The sequence below is a fragment of the Falco biarmicus genome, chromosome Z, assembly GCF_023638135.1.
Source record: "Falco biarmicus isolate bFalBia1 chromosome Z, bFalBia1.pri, whole genome shotgun sequence".
NCBI classification, from domain to species: Eukaryota; Metazoa; Chordata; class Aves; order Falconiformes; family Falconidae; genus Falco; species Falco biarmicus.
Window position 1 is genome coordinate 12213556 of NC_079311.1, and position 25593 is coordinate 12239148.

Here is a 25593-nt window from a genome sequence, read left to right on the forward strand (position 1 = left end):
AGCCCATAGATACTGTAATCCTGAGTTCACTTTCTGTTATAGAATTTACAGCCTTCAAAAATGTCATCTGATGTATGGATATAACACTTTTCAACAAGAATTAGGTGGACTTTTAGCTCATATACCAACATTGCACAATTAGGACTGGTGCCACTGCCTAGGCTCCTCAGTTATCTCCTTTCACTTTGCGTTCTAGCATAATGCTTTCTACCAGCTGTAAAGGAGATAGATACCCATGCAAGAAGCAAAGTATTTAAAATATAAGTGCCTGCCTGCCTACAGTTAAATACTAATATAAAATCCAAGCTACCCTGTTTTGCTTTTTCCTGTAGGTTCTTTTCTGGACAGCTCCTCTCCCTTCCTTGTGGTGGCTGCTTGTACAGCTCTTGGGGAAATTGGCAGGAACGGCCCATTGCCAATCCCCAGCGAAGGAACAGGATTTACAAAGCTGCAACTTGTTGAAAGTTTATTGGCCCGCATCCCTTCCAGCAAGGAAACAAATAAGGCAAGATTTTGTAGTATTGTTATGATTCTTGTTCACTTCTGGAATGCTTTGTCCCCAGGTTTATGTATTACCTGCCAAACTGAGCCTTGTTTTTTAAAGGAATTAGGCTTATTGCTGGCTTCAGTGAGTCAGGGTTATGCTAAGGGTTTTCAGAATTAGGCTAAGGATTTTTCCAGTGTTGTCTAGCTGTTGATTGTCTGTGCTTTCTGCAGTTGTAAGTAGGAGCTTAAGGGATGAAAACTGTGAATGGTTGTAATTTTAATTCAAGAAAAATGTGAGTATTTTCTTTTACCTGGAAATAATCTCAAAGGTAACAGGACATTTGTTTTGATCTGTGTTTTGGAAGAGAGGTGCACTGCTTGATCTAATAAGTCACTTGCATGTCTAACTTCTGGTACCTTAAGTGAAACTTCATCAGGGGTGAGAAGGAGTGGGTTTAAAGTGTGTCTTCTGGAGTTAGGAGGAAGGTTATGTGATGGTGTTGGTTTTTTGTTTGTATTTAAGATGAAGGAACGAGCAATACAAACATTAGGTTACTTCCCAGTGGGAGATGAAGATTTTCCCCACCAGAAGCTACTGCTGCAGGGTTTAATGGATTCTGTGGAGGTGAGGCATTATCAATTTATTATTCTTTATATGGCAGTATTTGTCGTGGTTTAACGTAGCTGGTAACTAAGTACCATGCAGCTGCTCACTCATTCCCCCCTCACCCAGAGGGATGGGGAGGAGAATTGGAAAGGAATGTAAAACTCGAGAGTTGAAGTAAGAACAAATTAATAACTGAAATAAAATAAAACAAAAACCCCACAATAATAATAATTATAATGGAAAGGAGGGAGAAGGGGAGAGGAATGAAAAGAAAGCAAGTGACGCACAGCAGCTGCTTACCACCTCCTGACCAGTCCCCAGGCAACAATCAGCAGGCCCTGGCCAGCCCCCGCAGTTTATACACCAAGCGTGATGCCCCGTGGTATGGAATACCTCTTTGTCTAGTTCAGGTCACCTGCCCTGGCTGTGTCCCCTCCCAGTTTCTTGTGTCCCTCCAGCCCTCTGACTGGCAGAGCCTGAGAAGTTAAAATGTCCTCAACTTAGTTGTTGCTAACACCATCAGTGTGTTATCAATGTTGTTCTCACAGCAAATGGAAAACACAGCACTGCACCAGCTACTAAGAAGAAAATTATCTCTATCCCAGCTGCAACCAGGACAGTATTTCTAGTTGAATGTTTTCTGTATACTTTAGGGCCAGGTTTACAAGGTGAGCTGTCTTTTTGTAATTGTGCCTCTGGGTTTTTTAAAACTGCCTTGAAATAGAGAGCAGAGGTAGGCTTGGGGTTTGTGAAACATTTTATGCCACAGTTCAAAAACTTGTCGGTTGAGGTCTCTGCCCCAGTCTCTGAGGTGAATATGTGTTCCCCTTCAGGAGAACTATCTGTATGTATAAAATCTTAAGAGCTTATAGTAGTGAAACTGTAGGCCTGTACTTGGTTCTTCAAAAGAACCGTAAAAGTAGATAACATAAATAAATCTTTTTTTTTCATCTGAACTACTTCAGCTGATACAACTGACTTGAATTAGAAGCTTTCCTTATAGGAATGTGTATGTATCTGCTGTCAGTCTAAATGCATCAGTGTAGTAGACTTCATTCTTTAGCAGTACTTCAGAGCTGATGTACATATTGCAGTATGCCAGACAGCAGAATCAAATAGTCAGGGAACTTTTTTTAGTGTTCTTCATTTACAGCTTGCTTCACCTTCCTTTCTTGTTCAGACTGACATAGGGTTCAGCGCTGTAGAAGCAGCTATTGAATATATCAGACAGACCTTGAGTCCTTCAACCTGATGTGATCAAACAAGCAGTAATCGTAAGAACATTGCGTACACGAACATAGAAACAGCAGTTAGAAACGTAATTTTACCTCCTTTAACTGCTTAGGGACATTAACAGCTTCCTTTTTAAAATGTGTACTTGAAAAAACAAAACAATTTATCTTAGATTGCAGGAAGCTAAGGGCTTCTTCAAATGCCTGAGCATTTCATGCTTCCAGAGAGTAAGAAAAGCAATCTAGAAGGTGCTCAGAAGGTATGGAAATCAGTTCTTACGACTCAAGATTCATCATAAATAATGACAAAAAGTGGCACAGTTCTGCACATTCTGTTCCTGAGAGCTTAGAGAATAGTGAAAATAGAACAAAGAAGCAAAGGAAAGCATTGTATGTACTCTTTTAATGTGAAAAACAGGTTTGTGCATCTCTTGGGGAATTACAGGAAAATCTTTTTACTATTGCATATGTAACAAAGCCACAGTAATTTTCATTAATGACTGTCAGTCTTGTTCTAACTTTATTTTCATCCTGCCTCTCCAATTCTTTCTGTTCACTAACTTGAACTTTTGCAGAGACTAGCAAATAGTTTGTAGGAGGTACACTTTAAAAAATAAGTATGGAAATTTTAGCTTTTACCATATATCTTGGAGAGTTCAACATCTGCTCAGTTTCCGTGAATTTCAGTGGGTCTTAGGTGCCACATAGTTTCAGAAGCTCACCAAAGGATTGATCTTACTGAAAATTGGTGTTGAGAGTTGGGGTTGGAAGAGGGACTGTGGTTTTGTGGAGTAAGTGCCAAAAGTTTTCGGGTGTGTTTAATTAGTACTGTCAGTGAGGCTCTGTTGTGTTTTTCAGGCCAAACAAATAGAACTGCAGTTCACTGTAGGTGAAGCTATTACCAGTGCTGCTGTAGGAACCAGCTCAGTGGCTGCACGTGATGCATGGACAGTCACAGAGGAGGAATATATCCCTCCTTCAGGTAGGCCTTCCTAATACAGGGGCTAGGCTGAGGAATGTAAAATATCATACAGTGTAAAATCACTGGGCTCCATAACTTTTTTCTGTGGTGTTTGATTTGTAACAGTAGAAGTAAGAGCCTTTTTTGTCTGTTAGCACAGTGCCATGTTCTGCTGTGCTGATTATATATGGGTCGTTTCACCTCTTCAAGTCCATTTACTCGGAGGGTAGAAGACTGTCTCATGTGCTGTTTAAATAGCTTCTTCATGAAATCTAATTCACTGCCAGTTGACACTGCATTTGTTTCGGGTTTTTTCATTTTGGTCTGCCATGTTTTATTAGTTCAAGTTTGAGACACACAGACCTTTTAAAATAGCATTTTGAAGCCTGCACAGGGAAACGGCACTATAAAACTAAATTACAAGTATTTTTCCAACGACTTGGAGTGATATGATTAAATTACATTTGCATGCAATAAATGCAGAAATTTTATTTGAAGACTAAGATTTGGTACCCACTGAAATACAAGCATGACAAAATGCTAGTTTCAGAACAGGCACCTATTGGCCTTAGATCTGCAAACAGGTGTTTTAATGTTGTAAGAGTGGTCTTAGATATCTGTTGTTCACAAAGCTGAGCATGTGCAGAATGGGATAGGAACCAAATCCTGCCATTGCTCCAGAAATTTTGAGTCCTAACAGTAGTGCAGTGGGTCTCACGCAGTATGAGTGCTACCTCATCTTGGCCACAGGCTCCAAAACACTTTCAGGAAGGGTTAGGAGGATTCTGTTCACTGTTTGTTAGGAGAAATACTTTCCCAGTGACTCCAGTGAAGGCTTTTCCTAGGTAAGCAGAGATTAAGGTGTCATCTGAGTACTTATGACCTGAATAGGTTTTGCATTGCCACTGCACATTATTGAAATAAAAAATAGGTGCGGCAAATTCTCAAAGTTCCCCCTCTCCCCTTCACCTTTCTTTCTTCCATATAGGTTTGAAAGTGAATGACGTGGTTCCCTGGGTCCTAGACCTTATTTTGAACAAGCACATTATCAGCCCCAACCCACACGTCAGGCAGGCAGCTTGCATCTGGCTTCTGTCAATGGTGAAGAAGCTGAGCACACACAAAGCAATTAAGGTAAGAAATAGGCTCCTTTCCCAACACTGGCTCCTTGTCCCTGTTTTTGTCTCACCTCCTTTCTGTGCCTTCCTTCTCCTTCACTTCCATTGACTCTTTTCCCCCAGTGCTGCACTTATTGAGACCTTATTGAGGTCTTTTTGAGATGTGCCTTATCTTCTGTTACTAGGGGTACATACTAACTGGCAGGTGAACAAGGCTGTTTGGCACCTTTGTAAACATCTGACTTGCACTGAAGTCAGAGTGAGCTTAGTGTGAACAGCTGTTGCAACATGTAATAGTACGTCTTCCCTTGGGAAGGAGAGATTGGTGTCTGTATAGTTTTCAGGATTTATTTTTGGAAAACATTAAAAGGCACTCTAGTTGGGGAAGAGGGGGGAGAACTAGATGGAATTCCTGGACCCGGTTTCACAGAGTTTATCACAACTTTGGTACCTGAGAGCAGTTACGATGTCCTTCATGTGCTCTGTATTTTTGATGTGCTTTGATGGAAACCTTATGTTTAGGGTGCTTGTCTGTAATGAGAGAATGTGAAAGGTCCCATGCAAGGACTTAATAAAGCATTCCCAACCAAAATGTCTGCTCTCTGCATAGAGGTACTACAGGCTGTGATGGGACCATGTAACCATTTTCTGCCCTCCAGGTAATGATAAAGAGCTTTGGGACAATAAGTGCTTTGCAAATGTAAGATCATATTTACACTGATCTAAACAATGCACCTTGTGGGAGGTGGCAAAATCCACTAGTTTGGGGATGAAGTAAAGATGTCCTTGCACAAAAGACAGCCCCATCTGGCTGCATTACTCCTCTGTATTAGATAAGGAAAATAAAAGTTGTTTACTAATGGCATGATAGCTGTAAGGAGATGCTGGACTAATAACTGTTACCTTCTGTGAATGTCAGTAAAGCTGCTGCTTACCTGTCTGGAAAGGAGGGCAGTTCTTGTCATAGGTGCAGCTCAAATAGGCAACCTCACTGGTACAGTAGCCTCTGTTTATCTGTTAGGAACTTGCCTTGAGACCAGACAAAGGATCCAAAACCTGAGATAAAAATAATGTCCTTTTTTCTCACTTTACAGTCTCATCTCAAGGATATTCAAAGTGCATTTGTTTCAATTCTGTCAGATAGTGATGGTAAGTACTATCGCATCTTAAGAGTTGTGTCTTTTGGTGGTCTTTTAACGGAATGGAGGGAATGTTTGAGCAGGCAGAAAGTCACCTACGTTCTCTCTGTCAGTCAGCCTTAAAAGGTGACTGTAGCAACATCCTATTTCTGATGTAATAGGAATGATTTCTTTTCTAGACATCACATGTAGTCATGAGAAGCACAGCTTTTTTCTGTTCTTTGCTAACCATGCACAAATCTTTTTCTGCATTTGCCCTTTCAGACTGCAATGACAGAAGCTGTTCAGTGGTGCTGCTTCTGGACTGCTTTGAGCAGCAGGATGCATAACAGAGTTCTGCATGGACAGGAACTCTAAGCCATCTTTAAGCTACCGGATTTTGGCTGGTAGTTCTCCCCATTGCAGCTGGTGGAAAGGGTGGCATGTGGCAGCCTATCCAAAGCTCACTGAAGTTGAAGAGAGTATTACTATTAACTCTGCTGGACTTCAGGGGCCAGCAGTGTGTCAGAATACTTAGGGCTCTTGGAACTGTCTCCGCTATTTTAAAACCTGCACTGACAATATTAATATGAAGGTGTCACCTGGAATGATGGCGGTATGCTTTCAAAACAAATAGCTGTTTCAGAATTCAAAGCTGGTGTCTTGCCAGACTAGATCTTGTCTGAAACAGAGAGTTGTGAACTGCAGCACAGAGATCTTTTGGTTGGGACTTATTTTTGAAATTTGTATGTTACTTTATAACATGCTTGTATTTAATTTTACTTTGTAAAATTTCTTGCAGAGCTTAGTCAAGATGTTGCTTCAAAAGGTCTTGGACTGATATATGAACTAGGAAGTGAACAGGATCAGCAAGAGCTAGTCACCACACTTGTTGATACACTTATGACTGGGAAAAGGTACAGTGAGGGAGTACTCTGAGCTATGTGTCTGATGGCAACAAAAGTGTACCTCTCTTGCGTGTGGAAAGAGATGTCTTGTGGCCAGGGGCAAGCCAATATGTGTATATTCCCAGTGGGTAAACTGGGACATTTCTTAATTCAGCTTAGTTTGTAGTAACTGAAATTGCTCTGATTTTGTTTCATTCAACAAAGCTTCAAAATAATGGTTCTTTCCTGTTCAAGCAGTTCAGATCAGTTGGGGTTGGGTTAGATTTCCTACTTGCTGCATTGTGTAATTGCAAAAGACAATGGCCACTTGCAGCAACTCTGCACAGTGTGAATGTTGCAGAAGCAGGGACTTGCTTGTGCCTGAAATGTACCTTTTGCTGAGGAATTCTTGTTTAATGGTTGCTTGTCTGCTTCACTGCAAACAATGCTGGTCCTGCAGGACTCCTGGCTAGTAATTATGTTCATGGGTGCTGGAAATGTTCTTCTAACAGCCTACTCCTGTCTAATCTTGTATGAGTATGGCCACTGTGAATGACAAAAACCTAGGCTGGGAGTATGGGCATCCAGCGACGGTAAACTGAAAGAGATTAGATGAATGGAAATTGGATTTTTTTCATTTTGAAGTAGAGAATTGCAAACCATTATATGGGTTGTGTGTGAGCAGAAATAAAAAGCCATCCTTTCACGTTTTGACTTTTTACCTTTTGACTGCACAGCAGAACCTTCACTTTCTGCAGCATCTCCTTAATATTACACATGATACGGGTTAATGAGATTCCTTGCAGCTTGTGTGGTTTCACACCTATATGTTTTTTGTGGGATTTGACCTGAAGGAATGGGAAATTACTGAGTTAATAAAGCAAACCAAATTAACTTTCCGTTCTGTAGTGTGGTCCATTCAGGGGTAGAGTTTGGTAAAGCTAATTCTGGACCTCTTTTCTACCAGAGCCAAACATGAGATGACTGGAGAAACTGTGGTGTTTCAGGGCGGCCTGAGCAAAACCCCAGATGGGTAAGTTTACTGGCAGTCTCAGTGACAGACGCACAATCAGTGCTGAAAGAGTATTCCCTTGCTTATAAAACGGCTTCCTGAGCTTTTTGTTCCTTCTTGTTCTTTAAGTTACCGTTAACTATTTTCTTGTGATACAGATAGGGTATTCATTTATCTCTGTCTGCTTTAGTCTGTGGTTTGACTATAGTTTTAGCTATTATGGCACTTGTGTAGCTAAACATAGTGACACTGATCTCACTTCTGTTTTCCAAAGTCAAGGCCTGTCTACCTACAAGGAGCTTTGTTCTCTGGCTAGTGATCTCAATCAACCAGACCTGGTGTACAAATTCATGAACCTGGCCAACCATCATGCCATGTGGAATTCTCGGAAGGTAATTTGCTGCTTTCGTACCACTTCCATTCCCACCATGAACTCTGGAAACAATAACTGCATTTCTCTAGCTCTGGTTATGGGATCTGTGGGTAACTGCTTGTGAAGGCTTTGATGTTAGGTTCAATGGAAATTTATCAGCCTGAAAAACAGATTTAGGATTGCTTGAAATTCTTACAACAAAACATTGGTATCGTAGGGTTCATATCGTTCTACATTACTCTCTGAATCAACTGTGATCCTTTCCCTTTACTTTTGAGTGTGCTTAGAGGCCAGGTCTTGACATGTTCAAACAGCGAGGTAATATTTTCAAAACAGGATGAGTTTTCAGATGCTAGAGAAGGTGACTTTTGTTATGTAAAAAGGCAGAGCAAAAAGTATTCAGCAACAAGTTTAGGAACTTGTTGCTAAGCCAGTTGACAATATACCAGTTAAATCACTGCTGCCAGAAGTACCCGTTTTTAACTGGGTCTTGGTATTTTAAAGCTACTAGGAACTCTAGCAAAGCCAAAATAGTACGGGATCCACATCCTGCCAAAAAAAGTCACATCATAAATTTGAAGATTCAGGTGTACTTCTCAGAGCTTAACTTGGGAACTTGTTCACTGGCTTTAGATAAGCATGGAAAACTGGTTGTGACCCTGGGAGCAGGCAGAGCACCTTTTGAGTGCTTTCATGCAGAAGAACCAAGTAGCTGCACCTACTATACTGCACCTTTCACGCTCTTTCCTCCTTGCTACCTGAGATTTTAAGTCTGGCAACACCACCTAATGCAAAAAACAAGCCCCAGCATTAAGTTTCATCCAGAGTGTGACAAATCAGCATGCTTCTCAAGACTTCCCGCTCTTTGCCTGGGAACTGAGAAGGACAGGAGCATGGTTAGGTTCCTGACCCTTGTGGAATTGCAGCAGTCAGGATGAGTCAAGAAAATCCACTCAGCAACTGTAGGTTCAGCTTTAGCATTTCAGGAATTTTCAGAATCATGCAAGTTGAAAGGGGCATCTGGAAGTCTCTGCTCCAAGCCTCCACACAAGAGCTAGGCAGAGCAGGCCTTTCAGGGCCTTGCAGATGATGCCTCCCTTTTCCTTCTATTTTCTGCAGCCTCTTGCTCATCACAGCAGTGGTCCTAACTGAGAGTGTCATTATTAGTCTTCCTTTTCTAGACTAACCCAGACAGCACATCCCTGTACTGTGAAATCCCTAGCATGGGGTTTTGAGTGGCAGCTTTTGACACTGACATGAAGTCATTAAAGGCTGTCACTGCACTACAATTTCTTATTGGGCTGTCCTCCCAAATCCCAAGGGACTTCACAGGCAAGCATCAGTTCCACTGTGTTACAATTGACAGTGGGATTGACAGTGTTGGAGAAGGAAAAGAGTATGGAAGAGTACTTGCGTTTAAAAGTAAATATGAACAGATGCAAAATGATAATCCACAGAAGTTTCAGGTTGTAGAGGTAAGGTAAAGTTGTCTTAGCTTCTCAGTTCCTAAGTTGTTTGGGCTCTTGCTGTATTGAACGATTATACTGAACTCTGAAGCAAGTGGAAAAATACTGAAGAAATAAGACGAGGTTACGACCAGAACAGTGGAATGAAGAAAGAGGAACAAATTGCAGATGTTGGCACAAAACCAAGGCCAACGGGACGTGATAAGAGGAGCTGGGAAACCGCAGAAAGGAGCCTACATGCCAGAACAAGCAGAAACAGAAATCTTCCCAGTAAACAATTGTTAACCAATCATATTATTATACGCTTGTAAAATAGCCAATCACATTATTGCACGCTTATAGAATGCCTTATAAAAGTCTACCTGGTTTGTACAATAAACGGATCAGATCTTGAACTCTGTGAGTATTTGAATCTGACTCCCGCTCGCCCGAAATGCCCGCAGCACTAAGTTGTTCTAAATACAGCAGAGTTGTAGGGAAGCAGTGGCCCACCCTCACCAGTTTTATGGAGAAAGAATCTTTCAGAAGAGTATATTCAAGTCTTGATAGTTTTAATTCTTCACCACCACTTTTGCAAAGGGAGTCAATCAGTATCTTGAAATGAAGGTTGAAGAGAAAGAAGTTTTGAAGTATTATGTTTGCTGAGTGTGTTTGTATGCTTGAGAACACTGTGGTACTGTAGTGCTGATGGGTGGACGTAATTCTGGTACCATTCTAGCCCTTTTGGTTTAGTCTAAATCCAAACTGTATCAATCAACTTTGCCACTGACTGGTGTGCTCAGGTGCAGTAACTGAGTGAGTGATTAGATTTTTTCAAAAAATACTCCTTTGTCATCATTTCAGGGAGCAGCTTTTGGTTTCAATGTGATAGCTGCCAAGGCTGGAGAACAGTTAGCTCCATTTTTACCCCAGCTTCTTCCCCGGCTCTACCGTTACCAGTTTGACCCCAACCTGGGCATTCGACAGGCAATGACCAGTATTTGGAATGCCTTGGTCATGGACAAGTCAATGGTGAGTGAACAGCAAAGTGCATAGCGGTGGGTTTGCTGCTAGCCAGCAGCATCTCAAAGATCCTTGTGGGACGGTTGCATCTTGTGAAAGGAGGGGCTGTGCAGGAAGGGGGGAAGTATTGTCCTACAGAGAAAGAGGTGCTTGAATCCATGTGTGAGCTGGGGTGTGTGCACAGGTTTTGTACTGCCCCTTACATGTGAAAGCATATCGCAGACCTTGTTTGTACAGCCAGTGTTAAGAGTTCATGGTTTACTTTACTTTAAGGGAGTCTTTCCACCCTTTGATATTGCTTTGACATTGCTTATGAGAAGCTCTTCAGGAATCCTTGTGGCCTAAGATGTGCTTCCTAGAGCAAGAGCATCTTAAGTATGGTTCCTCAGTTTTTAAGTGGGAGGAAACCCATGGGAAGAAGCTGTTCCATCAGTCTGAGGGAAATTTCTCCTAGACAAATTTCAGAAATAAGTGATTTTTGTGAGGTGGCCTTGCTTTTGCTGTGAAAGGCCTGGAACTGGGTTTGCGGATCTTTTCTCCTAGCAAAGCTGATCTTAGGATGAAGTCATCTGCTCTGATACCTCATCAGAGTGCAGCTGCTTCTCCTGTAAATGTGTGTTTTGTGCTGCTTCTAAACAGTTCAGCTGGGAAAGAACTCTTTTCTTGTCATCTATGTCACAGCATTAAGCCCTGAAGCAGTGCAGAGAAAGTGTCTAAAGCAAAGTCAGAGTAAGTTTGCATTGGGTAAGCTCTGGCAAGCATTAGTTCACCTGCTGTGACTGAAGGCAGTTGTGTTGTCCAAAAGGATTTTTTTTTTCTTCTACCCTGCCCCCCACCCAAAATACAGAATGAGGATGCATGACCCATGTTTGTTTCATGATTTTTCCTTTTTTTTAATAATAGGTTGATAAGTACATGAAGGAAATTCTTGAGGATTTGATCAGTAACCTAACCAGCAGTCTGTGGAGGATCAGGGAATCCAGGTATTGCTAGGAAAAGTAACAGATTTTTCTTCAGACTTTCTTTTCTCTTTTTCACCATAAACTTGTTAACCTGAAGAAGTTGAGGGGGGGAAGAGAACACATCCTTTCATCAGGATAGAGCCCAGTCTTGTAGTCTGCACTTGAAATGTGGTACAATCTTGAAGCTGTTTGCTTCGTTGAGCCTGAATTTTTTTTTTTGCATGTAGCCTGAGCATGATACTAAACAACATTCTCTGAAGGAGGAGATTTGTGGTTGCAAAGTTCTTGCATATTCTTGGACCTGAAATATTGCTTAATGTTAGAAAATCTTGGCAGTCTGGCTAAATACATACTTGGCAGCAGGATGCCAGTTGGTATAGTATTTTTAATAAAGCTTTTCGTTTATAGTGGTTTGTAGTTACGCTGTATTGGAAACTTCCATTTTAGTTTCAGTTCTAGACTTTAGACCATTTTGTTTTGTTCTTATCCTATACTTACAAAAAAGAAATCGGGAACAATTTTGTAACTGGAATGTTTGCATAGGCTGCTGTGGTGAAGATTGCTTTCTCACTTGCTGTCACCTGTTTCAGATTTCACCTGACTGGCTAAACATCTTTTTTCCTCTGCTAAAGGAGATGTTCTTATGACAGAGTAGGTTGAGGATTTGAGGAAAATAAGGAATGTGAAATATTCTAGGGTTTTTTTTAACCACTTGCTTACATTTATAAATGTATCTATATACACCTATATCAAATAAGTACACCATATGAAAGAAAGAAAATTCCTTGTTTGCAGCTGTCTGGCACTGAATGACTTGCTAAGAGGAAGACCTTTGGATGACATCATAGACAAGCTTCCAGAGATCTGGGAAATCCTATTCAGAGTGCAAGATGACATTAAGGTAATGGAACTGACAATTGAACAGGAATCTTCAACAGAAAATACAGTGATCAAGCTCTGAGGTGTTTAAAGAGAGATTCTGTGAGAAGTAAAGTTGAAGCCAGTGGGAATTTTGGGTATTAATCAGACTAGAAATTGAAAGCCTCTTGCAGTTAAAATCTCCATGCCACGTTGGGAATTATTTGTATATGTTTCTCACATTTTTAAGTGTTGGTTTTCATTTGTACCATGTTTATTCTTGATGGTTCAGCATTTTTCGTGAATATACAAGAATTCCTAAGTATATGCTTAACTCTCAAGTTTAGAAACACTTATTTTGAGCTGCTTGTGTGCTTAAATATCTTGCATATACAAAGTCAGAATTGTCAGGTCTTTCCAAGCTGCATTTTTGCTGAATCCAGACTTCCCTGGTCAAGCTTAAGCAAAAGCTGAGCTGTTTTCCAAAGTGTACTGTGTACCAGGAAGTTGCTTCCATACTAGTAGATTTAGTGTGTTCAGAAATGTGCCTGGGAACTGGAACCAACTGAGCAGTTTTTCCTTAGGCTGTATTAGCCTGCAGAACAGAGCAACCACCTGCAGACTGCCTTTTGGGAAGGGGTTAATTCCTGAATTTTACTTGAAATTGTTTGGGAAAGTGTACTTGTGGCAGGCCAGATTTTTTCCAAGAACACCCTAAGACATTACCAGTCCAGGTGATTGTGTTTCAGTACCCAGTAACTGCTATCTAGCTGTATTGGTAGATACAGCTTAATTCATCAATACAGGTAAAGAGTCTAATTGGTGGTGGTGTCATGTGCCACTAGAGCTGCACTGATTTTACTGTTTACTTTTAGTCCCATCTTTCTCTAGTCCTAGACATTCAGTTCACTAAAGCATCACTAAGCAACAGGCATTATACTGAGGAGTGGGTAAAGCAAACCCAGGGCATGGTATACTGCTTTTTGCAGTAGAAAGTTCCATTGTTTTCTGGGGGTTTGTTTTGGGTTTTTGATATTTGTTTGGCTTTTTTTGTGGGTTTTTTGTTGGTGTGTCCTTTTGTTTTGAAAAGGACAACCAATAAAATATTATCACAGGCACAAATGTGAACAGAAGCTCAGAGAACCTGGCAGTGTCAGGCAGGTTTGTTTATGTATTTGACTAGACCAGATACTCCAATGGACCAAAGCAAAAATTTCTTTGAAAGGTATCATATTAAGTATTGGCCATGAATATAACCTTGTCAGTACTAGTGTTATACTTACCAGTTAATATGAATCATTCTACAGAAGATTTAAAAATAGCAACAATGGATTGTTGATTTCTTTTTTAGGAGACTGTGCGAAAGGCAGCAGAACTAGCCCTAAAAACTTTAAGCAAGGTAAAACACTAATTTTGTCATTTGAGCGTGGAGATTGTGTGTGTTTTTGATGTCAGGTAATCGTTCACTACCATATCTGCAGGACTGACCTGTTCACCATGGACTGTTGTCTGGAAAAGATCTGTAGTACAAGGAGGGGTTGTGATAAACAGGGCAGCCCCCTTGAAAGCAATCATAATAGCTTGACCACATACTGCTCTGTACTTTTGTTGATGCTGGTGAAGTTCTGCTGCTTGAGGGTAGTGCAATGTTAAGTTCTATACAACCGAAGGAGGGATATAATGAACTGGGGTGCTGGGGTTTTTTTCCCCCGATGTCCTTTTTTTTTTTTCCCAGTTGGGGGTGGGATTTAAGGAAACTTCCTGTAACTTCTAACAGTTGATCAAGCTCAACTGATCTAGTTGACTAAGTTATGGAACCTCACTGCTGTGAAACAAAGTGATCTGACTGGACTTCACTTACCAGTGCTGTTACTAACACAAGATTCTTTGGGTGTAGTACACATACCGCTTAATACTGTGTCTGGTATTCCTCTCAAAAAGTCTTATTAGTGGAAATGGAAATAGGTCTTAAGAGCTGTCTTTAAAATCACAGCCTTCACAGTGCATGCAGCATGACATTTCAATGGCAAAAATTGTGATCTGGTCCAAAAATTTTGTTGCAATTGCAGAATCTGTTCTGATCTGAGATTTGCTGCTCTGCCTCATGTAATGATTGAATCCGTGTGGCTGAGATAGGCTGTCCCTCAACTGAGAGGTCCTTTGGTCCTTCTCTTCATCCAGATGCAGACCAAGGCCTGCTAGGGTCTGAATTTTTGTCTTTTCTGGAAGCTGACCATAGCTGAAACTCCTTTCAGGGATGTGGCTTAGGGCTTAAGTACCTCCTGGAGAGGATAATGAAGGTGTTAACAGAGCCTGGGTTTGGCTGTGAGCAGCTGCTCCTGTCTTCTGTCTGACAGAGAATGTGCTTTAATGTAATTTGAGCAGGGGGTTTGTATATAACTGCAACACTGATTCTCACCTGTCCCCAGGTCTGTGTGAAAATGTGTGATCCCTCTAAAGGAGCAGCAGGTCAGAAGACGATAGCTGTATTGCTCCCTTGCCTCCTAGGCAAAGGAATAGTAAGCACAGTTGCTGAAGTCCGATCTCTCAGGTTAGTTTTGCATCATGTGTGTTGCCTGGGAGTTGTGTCATGATTTGTCCCCGGGAGACCCAGCTTGTTCACTTGAGTTGCAGAAAGTTCTTTGTGTTTGAAGTGACATATCTCTCCCCAAAACAGCTTTCCTGCTGAGTCCTCTTCTCAGAGAGTTCAAACCCCCCGCCCTGGGAACTCTGCCTATTTTTTGGGAGTATCTGGCCTCTCTGCAAAAGCCCAGATTGAGTTTCCAGCAGGAAGTTGTTTTCTGATTTGCTGTGCATGAAGCTGTCCTTCAGGACTAGCATACCTCACCTGCCTGTAAACAGAAAATCCCACCATAGTTCTTGAAACTGCCAGGTCTCACTTCATGACTGGTTGTGAGTAAGGACAGTTCACACCCCAGAGGTGGCTGCCTTTAGTCTCACTGTTCATATACATTTTATGTCTTGTAACCATTGGATGTCCCTTAATGTGTTGGGACTTGTCACTTTGTAACCCTGTTTATTCCTTCATTTGCTTGAAGGACAGAAAAGCTGGAAAATTCAGACCTGGAGTGTAGCTGATGTTTGCGAAAAAATAATTTTATTTTATTGAACATGATTATCCAGGAAGGTTAGAAAGCTTCTAACAAATTATAGTGAATATTCCTTGAATTTTTCATCCCTTTTGAAGATCTGAAAACCCTTCGTCAAAATGAAGCCTGAGAGATGTGGTCAGTCTGAAGCTGACAAGTGAGATTTGAACAGATGGTTGTAGTATTTTTCTTGGGCAGAAACAATGGATGCCTCTGGGGTGACTGTGCCCAGAGCTTTTTTAAAACATGAAGATGGGTTATTTCTTCCTGTGTCTGTCTATAGTACTGCCTCTTTGCCCATTCTCTTTGTGATACCCTGGCCAAAGTAAACAGCCTCTGTGCAAAGCGTAGCATCAGTTGGAAGCTCAGGGCTAGGGTATGATTTTGCTTAAGCAGAGAAGTACACAGATTTGTGTTTGCAGGTAGATTCATCTTGGTGTATCTCAGGTTTGGATTGGCCTTGTTGGTACTGGATTACAGTACACCAGAGAGGTTTTTCAGCTAAGTCTGTGTGCTTCTCTGTTGACCTTCCTTTTGATCTTTTTCCAGCATTAACACTCTTGTGAAGATCAGTAAAAGTGCTGGGTCTATGCTGAAACCTCATGCACCAAAACTTATCCCAGCCCTGCTGGAATCCTTGAGTGTGCTGGAGCCTCAGGTCCTTAATTATTTGAGTCTTTGTGCAACAGATCAGGAGAAGGTAAGTGCAATTATAATGAGAAAGTACCATCAGAACAAAAACAACAAAGATTTAAGCTTCATTCAGTGAACAGAAAAATAGCAGATTTGGTTGAGAGGTGTTCAAAGATGCAGAGAGAAGTAGCTAGTAAGTTATTAAAAAAAGTTTCATCATTGGAATATGACTGGATAAATGTGGGGATTTTTTTAAGAGTTAGGGCTGGTTTTTTATTCACTAGACCACCACATATTTCAGAAATTGAAGAGCAATCTTAGTAAGACCCGTTGTTAAATGTCAACACCATATACAACTGTGAAACAGGTGAAGAGAGTCTCTAATAATTATCTGCAGTATACCTGTACTGTCAAACCTTTCTGGTTTACACAGGGGGATAACTGCAAAGCTCACAACACAAGTTAGAAGGTGTGCCATAGTACTGTGGGCTGGAGGTGGACGTTGTCAGCACGGTGTCCATTAATCTGTCTCAAAGAAACTTATTAATCAGTAGTGGTCTTCTAGGAAAGTGACTGAAACCCACTGTTCAGAAGCAAATATAGCTAATTTCATTGTGGGGAGGGACTCCATCTTCTGCAAACTCAGTCCTTTGCCAATGAGAAAGGAGTGACCAGCAGGTCAGAGAGGAAATTTTCCTCCCCCCCTCCCCTGTGTGCATCAGGAATGGATTTTGGGTTGAATACGTGAGGTGGTAACTTACAGATTATGTCCTTTTTGCTGTTTTTATGTTGAGTTTACACTTGGTTTTGGTTTTTTCCTTTTTTTTTTCCTTTTTTTTAGGCTGCAATGGATAGTGCCAGACTTAGTGCTGTCAAGTCATCTCCTATGATGGAAACCATTAACATGGTAAGTACTTGATTCAGAAGGGTTCCAGTGTAAGGTATGTTGTAGGAGATGAATCGAAGTGGGAACTTTACAGAATACTTCTTCAGGGTTCATTTTATCATCACATTTCCATGGAGATGTCCACCTTCTTTTTCACATTCTGACTTCCTTCATCCTGTCACCACAACTTACTCCTCAGATCAGTTGTGAATAACCTTGGCTCCATTTGGAGTTGGAGGGATTATTTCTCCACCTCAAGACCTGTCTGCTCTGATAAAGAAGGCATACTGCAAGCACTGTCAGGAGCTGGTGTTTGGCACCATAGTTTCCTGCTGCTGGAGGAGGAGTTGCTGATGCACAGACACTGTGCTGTAGCGTCTGTCTTGGCAGAGCGCTCTGCCCTCTGTAAGAGCCTGTCCCTTCCCAAAGAAAACTCACTTTTCTGCTCAGGCACTGCACACAGCGAGGCGCATGTGAGCAGGCTGGGTGTGTGAGCATTGAGCTTTAGGAGAAGCATAGCCACCAGAGCTATTCTTTCTTTCTTGTGCTTATGGAAAATTATCAACAGCAAGCCTTCTTGTACATAGCAGCATGTGGAGCTGTGTTCTGGTGTCAGGTGGAGTGCTCTCTATAAATAGTGTGTAAAGCAGCTAGGAATGGAAGGCTCCATGAAAAAGCGTACTCACTACCGCGCATCAGGCTGCAGCAGCTGCTGCTGTCCCTCCTCCCAGGCCATGCCTTGCCTCTGCCAGACCTGCAGGAGGTGGCTGTGCTTCCTGGAGGAGAAGAGAAACAGGACGGAGTAGCATGAAGATGTCCTGGCTTATGAGCAACATTCTCTCTATTCCTGTATATTCTGGGGCTGGCTGGGAGATTATATGATATAATCTTCCCTTCCCCATATATATATATATGTAAAAAATATATCATAAATATATATATATCTCATAAATATATAATCAATATATAATGATCTAATTCTCTTCACCATACCAGTGCAGGAGGGGGAAGTGACAGATGATAGGACTTCTGAAGCTAGGAGAGGCTTACCTTCGGTTTGTTTGTGATGCTTGAATTTGCAAGGATGGATCTCCCCCTACCCCTACAGCAGCACTTCACAGAGTGCTGGTAACGTGAGGCTTTCTGTTTCACCCAGTGGTATTTTATTCATGGGAGATTAGAAACAATACCAGTAACATCCTTTTTGTACTTTTATGTCATTTATACCGCTTGTTTGTCTTGAGTTGTTCAAAAACTGTCTTGACTAGTTTAATTTCATTGTCTCATTTGGATGTGTTAATGCTTCAGGGTTTCAGGAAGTTGGGGAAATACTGGCTTTTGTCCTTGGACATGCACACCTTTGCATCTCTTTACTTCCCCAGAAGGAGTTCTTGCTGGTGTGTTGCTTTCAGAACAGTTGGAGTGCAGGAGGATGTCATTTCCAGCAAATGATAATTTTAGCGGGGTCAGCTCAGCACAGGAGTGGGACCGGAGAATCTGTATGTGGTGCTTTTTTCCCACCATGCAGCAAACTTGCATGACTCACCTGAAGAGACCAGCCTGCAGAACTGAGGCATGCCTCAGCTGGAAGTAGATCAGCTTACGTCAGCTACCATTACCTTTCTTACTTACTTTCTTGCTTTCTTTCTGTCTTTCTTTCTTCCCCCCACCCTATCCCTTGCCTTTCTCTAGGGCTTGCAGTATTTGGATGTGTCTGTCCTGGGTGAGCTGGTTCCTCGGCTGTGTGAACTGATCAAAAGTGGAGTAGGCCTTGGCACAAAGGTATGTCTGTGACTTTAATAGTCTATTTGGAAATGGAGACGGAACACAGAGCAGTGTCAATGTAAATATGGTTCTTTTGACTGTCTCTTTTAAAGTGACAGCTTGGGCTCATTCATACTGGAGTCATACTTGTGATTTTCTGAACGTGTGCTGCCTTAACCTCCCCTGTTAGCCACAATATGGCTCTTGGGCTCAGTGACACTTCAGTGGGGAAGGCTGCCCTTGATAGCTGTAAGTCTTTGAGAACCATCTATCCTGAGTGTGGGTCCCGGTAACTTTTTCGCTTCCTAATTCAATTCTTGTTACTCATTTGTTACAGACTGGTTTTCTGCTTCTGCCCTTGGCTCCTGGGATATCGGGGCAGAGGCTAGGTGGGCCTAGATCATGTCATACAAGTGCATGTAGCCCCGCAGCAAGTATTGACAGTAATAGCCAGGGGCTAATATTCTTGTATGTTACCTTTTTGTTTCCCTCCCCCCCCCCCCCCCTGCCCCGCAATCTTCCAGGGAGGCTGTGCCAGTGTAATTGTGTCATTAACCACACAGTGTCCTCAGGACTTAACACCTTATTCAGGTAAGGTTTGTTTCTAGTGTTAGGTTTTAATAGTGCTTTTTGTTGATGTTCTGTAGGTAGTATTTCCTCCCTGTTGGCCCTTGATTTTATCACAGGAATGATCTTTAGATGCATATTTTCCTTGGAGAGCTGTTTGAAGTTGTCTTGTCCGTATAAGACTGGCATGCTAGGGGGTAGGTCCAGGGGCTGTTACATACCTCATCAGGGTGGAAGAGGCAGAGGAAGGAGTTGAGGGAATTCAATAATACCCGGCAAGAACAGGCAGAAATATCGCTAGACTCCCTTGGAGCGGGCTAACAATGCCTGTGTCAGTGCAGTGCTGTCCATAAGCACTTGTTCCTTGAACTGGAGCTATGGGAGGAACAGAAACAGGGACGTCTCTTCCCTGTGTCTCAGTCTTCTCTTTACAATTTACTGTGATTTGATAGTAGAAAGAAGGTCACCTTTCTGTTGCAAGATAGAAATAAAGCTGAAAGCATGATTAGCTGGGGTGCTTCCTTTCAGGAATATGAGCAGTCGTGGTGTGCAGGCTGAGGCTGGCAAAACGCTAGCCTCCACTGAGGCTTGCTGTGTTGTGCTATGCACTTGTTTAAACGTAAGGACCCCACAAGTATGTGACAAGTAAGAAGGCATAAAATCAGGCAATCTAATGAAATGCAGGCTGTTGTAATTCTTGCCACAGCAATGAAAACATGATACTTCTGATAAAGCAAAGTCTCTTCCAACAGGCAAACTTATGAGTGCTTTACTTACTGGCCTGACTGATCGCAACAGCGTGGTACAGAAGTCTTTTGCCTTTGCTATGGGGCATCTAGTCCGGGTGAGTAGGGGGTTGAGATTGTTTTAGGTTTTTTGTTGTTGGGGTTTTTTTGAAGTTTTTGAGTGAATTGAGTCTCTTCCCTGTTACAGACTTCCAGGGACAGTAGCACTGAGAAGCTGCTGCACAAACTCAGCAGTTGGTACATGGAGAAGGAAGGTATGTTGCTTTGGGGGCGTTCAGCTACAGAATACAGTGCAGAAAAAGTTCCTGTTGATAGCAGAAGCTAGTAAAGAAACATTGCTATATTGTGGTGCTTGGTTTCACTGGCTAATTCCCACGTATTGTTATATAATACACTGCATTTCTTTGCTTCTCAAGAGGCAGACCAAGCTGTTGAAGGCAAATCCTGCTTCCCAGTCATAATGTGTGATTGTTTTGCTCCTTCAGAGCCAGTGTACAGAACAGGCTGTGCTTTAACTGTGCATGCAATGGGACGCTACAGTCCAGACGTAGTGAAGAACCATGCCAAACATGTGCTGCCATTGGCTTTTCTTGGCATGCATGAGTTTCCTGATGAAGAGAAAGGAGACAAAGAGAATTCTACTCTGTGGACTGAAGTTTGGCAGGAAAATGTACCTGGTAAGTTGTGCTGAGTGCTGAAAGCTTTCTGGGAAGCAGGGAGGGAGAAATACCATGCTTTCTGGAAATCCATTTTGGAAATAGAGTTCTCATGGTAAAAAATTTGGGAAGCTTGTTTACATTTTCTTCCTTGCTAAAGATATCCTGTGTGAGTTTTGGCACGCTAGCTTCTTTACGAGTATTTAAAATAATAACGGGGGTGTTAATAGCTGGGGATACACAGACACAGTCAGAAGTATTTTAAGACTGTGAGGTACTGAATGCCACTGTAGTGGCCATGATTGTGGTGCAGATAGCTGGACATCTTTGGAAATCTTTATGCAAGCCTTTATGGGCTGCTGTACACTCTGAAGTTACTGGGGACTTTGGCCTTGGTTTCTGTGGAGATCTCTCTGATGCCTGTGTCTTTAACTTCAGTGAATGAGTCTGCTGTAGAAGGGCTATTTTGCCATGCTGTCTGTCTGTAGAGGAAAATCTGCGTGCATGGTGAAATGGTTTTGCTGGCTCCTTCTCTGACCTGATTTTGGATCTGGTCCCTCAGTGACGAGATCACTTTTCTGGAACTTCAGAAAGGAGCTGCAAAAAGTTCTACTGGTGACCTGTTCTCGTTAAAAAAAAACCCAAACAAACAACCCCACAAATTATATTCCTTATAAACAGGCTAACACAATGTCTGGTGTCTGCCATATGGAAGGACTGAGATGAGCTCTTGGTTAGATGTATGCTAAAGATTTTCTTTGGAAGCACCTGGGAAACAGAACCAAATCGGCCTGAGAGGAATTGTTAACCCCTTTGCCTGAAGTAGGCCATGCTGATATGTTTCATAGCCAAAATAAAAAAAGATAAATCTGTAATTGCTTTTTCTTTTTGCCTCTTTTTTTAAATAAGATCAGATTTTTGTTGGGTTTGTGGCAGCATTATGGTGTTTCTCTGTTTGCCACACAGGTACTCAGGGTGGCATCAGGCTGTATATGCAGGAGTTGATAGCCATTACCCAGAAGGCTCTGCAGTCCCAGTCCTGGAAGATGAAAGCCCAGGGAGCAGCTGCCATGGCATCAATTGCCAAACAGACAGGCTCCCTTGTACCGCCACATCTGGGAATAGTTATCTCTGCCCTGCTGCAAGGCCTGCCAGGGAGAACCTGGACTGGGAAGGTAAAAAAAGAGACTGGCACCTCGTGGATCACAGTGAACAGCAGCACACCGCCCTTGGGCCAGGAAATGCGATGTTCTGTGCTGCAGAGCAGCATGTGTAGGAAGTCTGCCTTATGCCCTGCATTTAGCAGATATAAAAATGACATGGAGGATAAGTAGATAGAGTTCATGTGGCTTTAGTCGTTGGGTTCCTGCTTAGATTACTTGCATTGCACCATATTCTAGCCTTGAGGGGTACTAGCTTGTGCTGCACAGGGGTGCTGCAAGGCTCCTTTCCGCTGCCAGTTTACTGCAGATGGAAAGCCAAGTCCACTACAGCAGAAGTGGTAAGAGCCAGACATCACTTCTCTAGGCTGGTGTCATAGGCATATTTCCCCACTACCTCTCACAGCAGAGTACAAAGGTTTTGCTTGTACAGCAGGACTGTGCCATTTGTCTGTGTAGCATTTCTCAGTGCTATCTGTTTTACTTGCTGCAGGAGGAGCTGTTAAAGGCCATTGCCAGTGTCGTCTCTGCATGCAAGTAAGTGTCTTGAAAGAAGCGGTAGTCTCAGAAAGTGACATCTCAAAGAAGGAGGTTGTTGCACAATGTTGTTGCCTGTCTGGTGTTAGGGAGACTGAAAAGCACCATCCTGACCTTGTATCGGCATGTGAGGAGTCTCTCTCCATTCTGCTTGTCAACATGTGGGTCACTGGTGAGAGCTGGGAGGGGCAAGCGATGCTTCTGACAGACCTGCAGAGGTAACGTAGGGCAAGGAAGAGGGTGCTGAGAGGCCAGAATTGCAAAGAAGAAAGAAGAGCCTAAGGGGAAGGATGGACACCTTAAAGGGGAAAAGATAGGAAGAGGTAAATAGAAGAGTGAGGGGGAAAGTACGTCGGAAACATATGAGGGAAGACAGGAAAGAAACAGGGAGAACAGACAGGGTAAGAGCGAAGAAGAGCATGGGAGTGTAACTTCTGCTGTAACTGTTGGTAGGAAGCCCTGTGCCTGGACACAGGAATTACCTCCTGTCTGGGAGAGGAGTGGTGTTTGGGAAGGGATTAATGTGGGTCTGACAGTTTCTGTGTGCCGTGTTTCAGTGCAGAGCTGCAGAAGTCAGTGCCTGGCCAGCCCACTGTCAATGATATTGTCCAGGCTGTCCTGAAAGAATGTCGGAAAGAGAATCTAAAATATAAGATGGTGGCATTGCGCTGTGTGGCTGGGGTGCTGCAGGCAACGAACGAAGACCGGTTCCAGGAGCTGGCAGAGATCATCTTTCCCATGATAAAGAAGGTGACGGTTCAGTTTCTTGAGTTTGCCCTCTTTCGGTGCAAAAGACCCAAGTGGTGACAGTCCATCTGATGCTGGACACATGCCAGGTTTCTGCCCAGGAGGCTGCTGGTGTGAGGGATACCCCACACTCAGCTAGATCCCTGGTGCAACTGAAAGACTGTTTGTGAGCCCCATCAGGGCTTGTACCTGTGCTGCCCAAATTCTGAACTGGCCCAACTGTTCTCTAGGCAGAGCCCTTCCTCTGATGTACAGTGCTGCTCTGATACAGCATTGGAAGTTATTTCCTGGCTGCTCTACAGGCAGCAAGAGACTTGTAGGAAGCTGTGTTAGGGTGCTTCTGTTTAGTATCAGCAGTGCTTCACAGCTCTGCAAGTGGGACTGGTATAGCACAGGCAATATAGTTTGGGTGCAAGGCCAGAGAGCCTACCGTGCACTTCTGCAGGCTGCCAGCAGCGCCAGAGCTGCCGGTGGCTGTGGGGAGCCTGTGCTGCATCTGTGTGGAGGCACCAAGAGGTTACAGGACTGGTGGGCACAGAGTGCAAGGGAAGACTGAAATGCACTGAAGTGTGTGGCTAGCCTGCCATCCTCCTTCTGTCAATCATACTGCCCCCCGTGGTCTCTGCAGAACTCTCTGGAGAGCATGGGCTTGAGTTTACCAAAGCATGATGAAGAGGATGAGGACATGAGGGAGAAGGAGCTGCAGATGGAGTACCTGATCTGTGCCTTCGAGACCCTGGGCAAAGCTTGGCCAAGGAGCCCAGAGACACAGCGTAAGTCAGCTAATGGTGTGCGAAGCAAATTTTCTCAGCTCAAACTGTTCCCTCTTAAAATTAAGAAAGGAAGGAGGGAGGGACCTGGAGATGGTGTGAGGAGTAAGGAAGATTTTGAGGAGCTGCAGGTTCTTGCTGCCTGCAGCTTGCAAGATCTTCAGTGAGAAAGTTGCCTCAACATCTTTCCCACGGAGTAGCCCATCCTTGGGGAACTTGCTTTAATGTCTTAAATTCACTTCACCAAACTGTTCTGAGTGTATGGAGACATGCAGAATGCCTGAGGTGGCTTGCTTAGTCAAAAGCAGCCTAGTTTTGCTGCTCACATTTATGTCTGCATTAAAGCTGTTAGAAGGTGGAGGAACTGGGTGTTCTGGGGGAAAAAAAACCAACCACCAACACCAAAAAACCAAATACGTTGCTTTTATTAGCATGCCAGAATGTGTAATGCAGCTGTTTATCTTCCAGTGGTTGTAAGGAGAGTGTTGATGTGATGGAGACTTTCAGAGTCCCTCATTGCAGGATGTTGACTTGGTCATATGCAGTGACTAGCTTGATGTCACTTGGAGGAGGAGCACAAGGAACACCTGGGAGACAGAACAGGAAGTGTTTCCCTTTGCCTTTCCCCACAGTAACACAATTACATTCTTATTTTTCTGTAGGTTGCTATCGCCAAGAGTTTTGCAAGTTAATGTGTGACCGTCTGAAACTCAGCACATGGAAAGTGCAGCTTGGAGTGCTACAAGCCATGAATATATACTTTCAAGGGTAATTCTCCTTTCTGCAATCCACTTTGTGTCTTTTCTTTGTTGCTTCAAACTGTTTAATGAAATTGAAGATGACGCTGGATTCTCTTGAGGAAGTCAAGCTGACTTCTGCCCGTGATACAGCATGTCTGACAGAGTTTCTGTATTTGGCAGGCTTATGCTGTTTGAGGAGGAGCAGTCAGACCCTGTGGCTTTGACAGAAATACTGTTGGAAACTTGTTCGTCTATCACACATTCTTTAGGTAAATGGACTTTTCCTGGTTTGTGGTTGATAATTAATTGCTCATTAATACATTCCTCCTGCGGGGGTTGGCTGGTATAGGGAGTGCAGCATAAGCATAAGCTCTCAGAGATGACATTTTGCTTTTCCTTGCACTGCACTGTGGTTATTCCGGTGTTGCAGTAGCTGTTCAGGACAGTACTGTGCAGGGTGCTGTGCACAGAGAAGTAAATTGGTGTGGTGCAAAAGAGTTCTGAAAGGGGAAGGAGAGGCAGACAGCAAACTGCAACCTCTCAGGTATGCAAATTGGAAGCATGGTAATTTTCAGAATGCAGAAGATGGACCCCACCTAATCCAGCTGTTACTGATTTAATGAATCACAAGCTTTCTGCTCCAGTTCGGACTTCTTGGATACATATGCATTGGAAAGACTCAAAATTTTCTCAGACAGCTAGCGCATGAAGCTCCGAGGCTTTGAGGCAGTTTGTGTTCTTCCTGGGCCAAGTGCCCATGGGGCTGTAAATGCTGCCATGTAATGCTGACGGTTGTGGGGCTCTTCATTACTTTGGTAGTGTTTCTGCTTGTCCTGTGACTGTAACAGTGTCCCAAGTCTCCTCATACCCACATGTGGCTACCAATCCAGAGACCCCTTTGGAGAAAGCTTCTTTGTAGCTATGAGTCCTCCTGGAATGAGACTCTAAGCAAGATTTTACCTCAGGAGACCAAATAACTTTTTGTGTCAAGCTTGTGCTTCTTGGCATAGAGTACCCTCACTTAATGGTACTTGTTAAAATTTGGATGGTTTATAGCCATTACAACTCACCAGAAGAACAGGCTGTTAGCGCACAAGTTGTGTGTCATCACGCTGCAGCTAGGCCAGCATTGTTCCCTTTCAACCCATGCAAGCACTGCAGTAGAGGCAGAGGAGACGCACAAGGTTTAGCTGAC

The 25593-nt window shown here is 42.9% G+C and overlaps 1 protein-coding gene across 3 annotated transcripts in view; it reads left to right on the forward strand.

The window, feature by feature from the left end:
* ECPAS (Ecm29 proteasome adaptor and scaffold) overlaps nt 1-25593 on the forward strand; it is a 71679-nt gene that overhangs the window by 42138 nt on the left and 3948 nt on the right. For all 3 annotated transcript variants that reach the window (XM_056323681.1, XM_056323680.1, XM_056323682.1), the window contains exons 22-47: nt 333-505; nt 1010-1111; nt 3184-3307; nt 4275-4420; nt 5499-5553; nt 6325-6439; nt 7377-7442; nt 7696-7813; nt 10104-10271; nt 11166-11245; nt 12020-12125; nt 13434-13481; nt 14512-14633; nt 15742-15892; nt 16667-16732; nt 18404-18493; nt 19000-19066; nt 19795-19886; nt 19976-20042; nt 20274-20465; nt 21411-21619; nt 22098-22141; nt 22699-22891; nt 23517-23661; nt 24321-24426; nt 24579-24667. In XM_056323681.1, the coding sequence (XP_056179656.1) occupies nt 333-505; nt 1010-1111; nt 3184-3307; nt 4275-4420; nt 5499-5553; nt 6325-6439; nt 7377-7442; nt 7696-7813; nt 10104-10271; nt 11166-11245; nt 12020-12125; nt 13434-13481; nt 14512-14633; nt 15742-15892; nt 16667-16732; nt 18404-18493; nt 19000-19066; nt 19795-19886; nt 19976-20042; nt 20274-20465; nt 21411-21619; nt 22098-22141; nt 22699-22891; nt 23517-23661; nt 24321-24426; nt 24579-24667 (2934 nt within the window). The remainder of the gene's footprint in view (nt 1-332; nt 506-1009; nt 1112-3183; nt 3308-4274; nt 4421-5498; nt 5554-6324; nt 6440-7376; nt 7443-7695; nt 7814-10103; nt 10272-11165; nt 11246-12019; nt 12126-13433; nt 13482-14511; nt 14634-15741; nt 15893-16666; nt 16733-18403; nt 18494-18999; nt 19067-19794; nt 19887-19975; nt 20043-20273; nt 20466-21410; nt 21620-22097; nt 22142-22698; nt 22892-23516; nt 23662-24320; nt 24427-24578; nt 24668-25593) is intronic.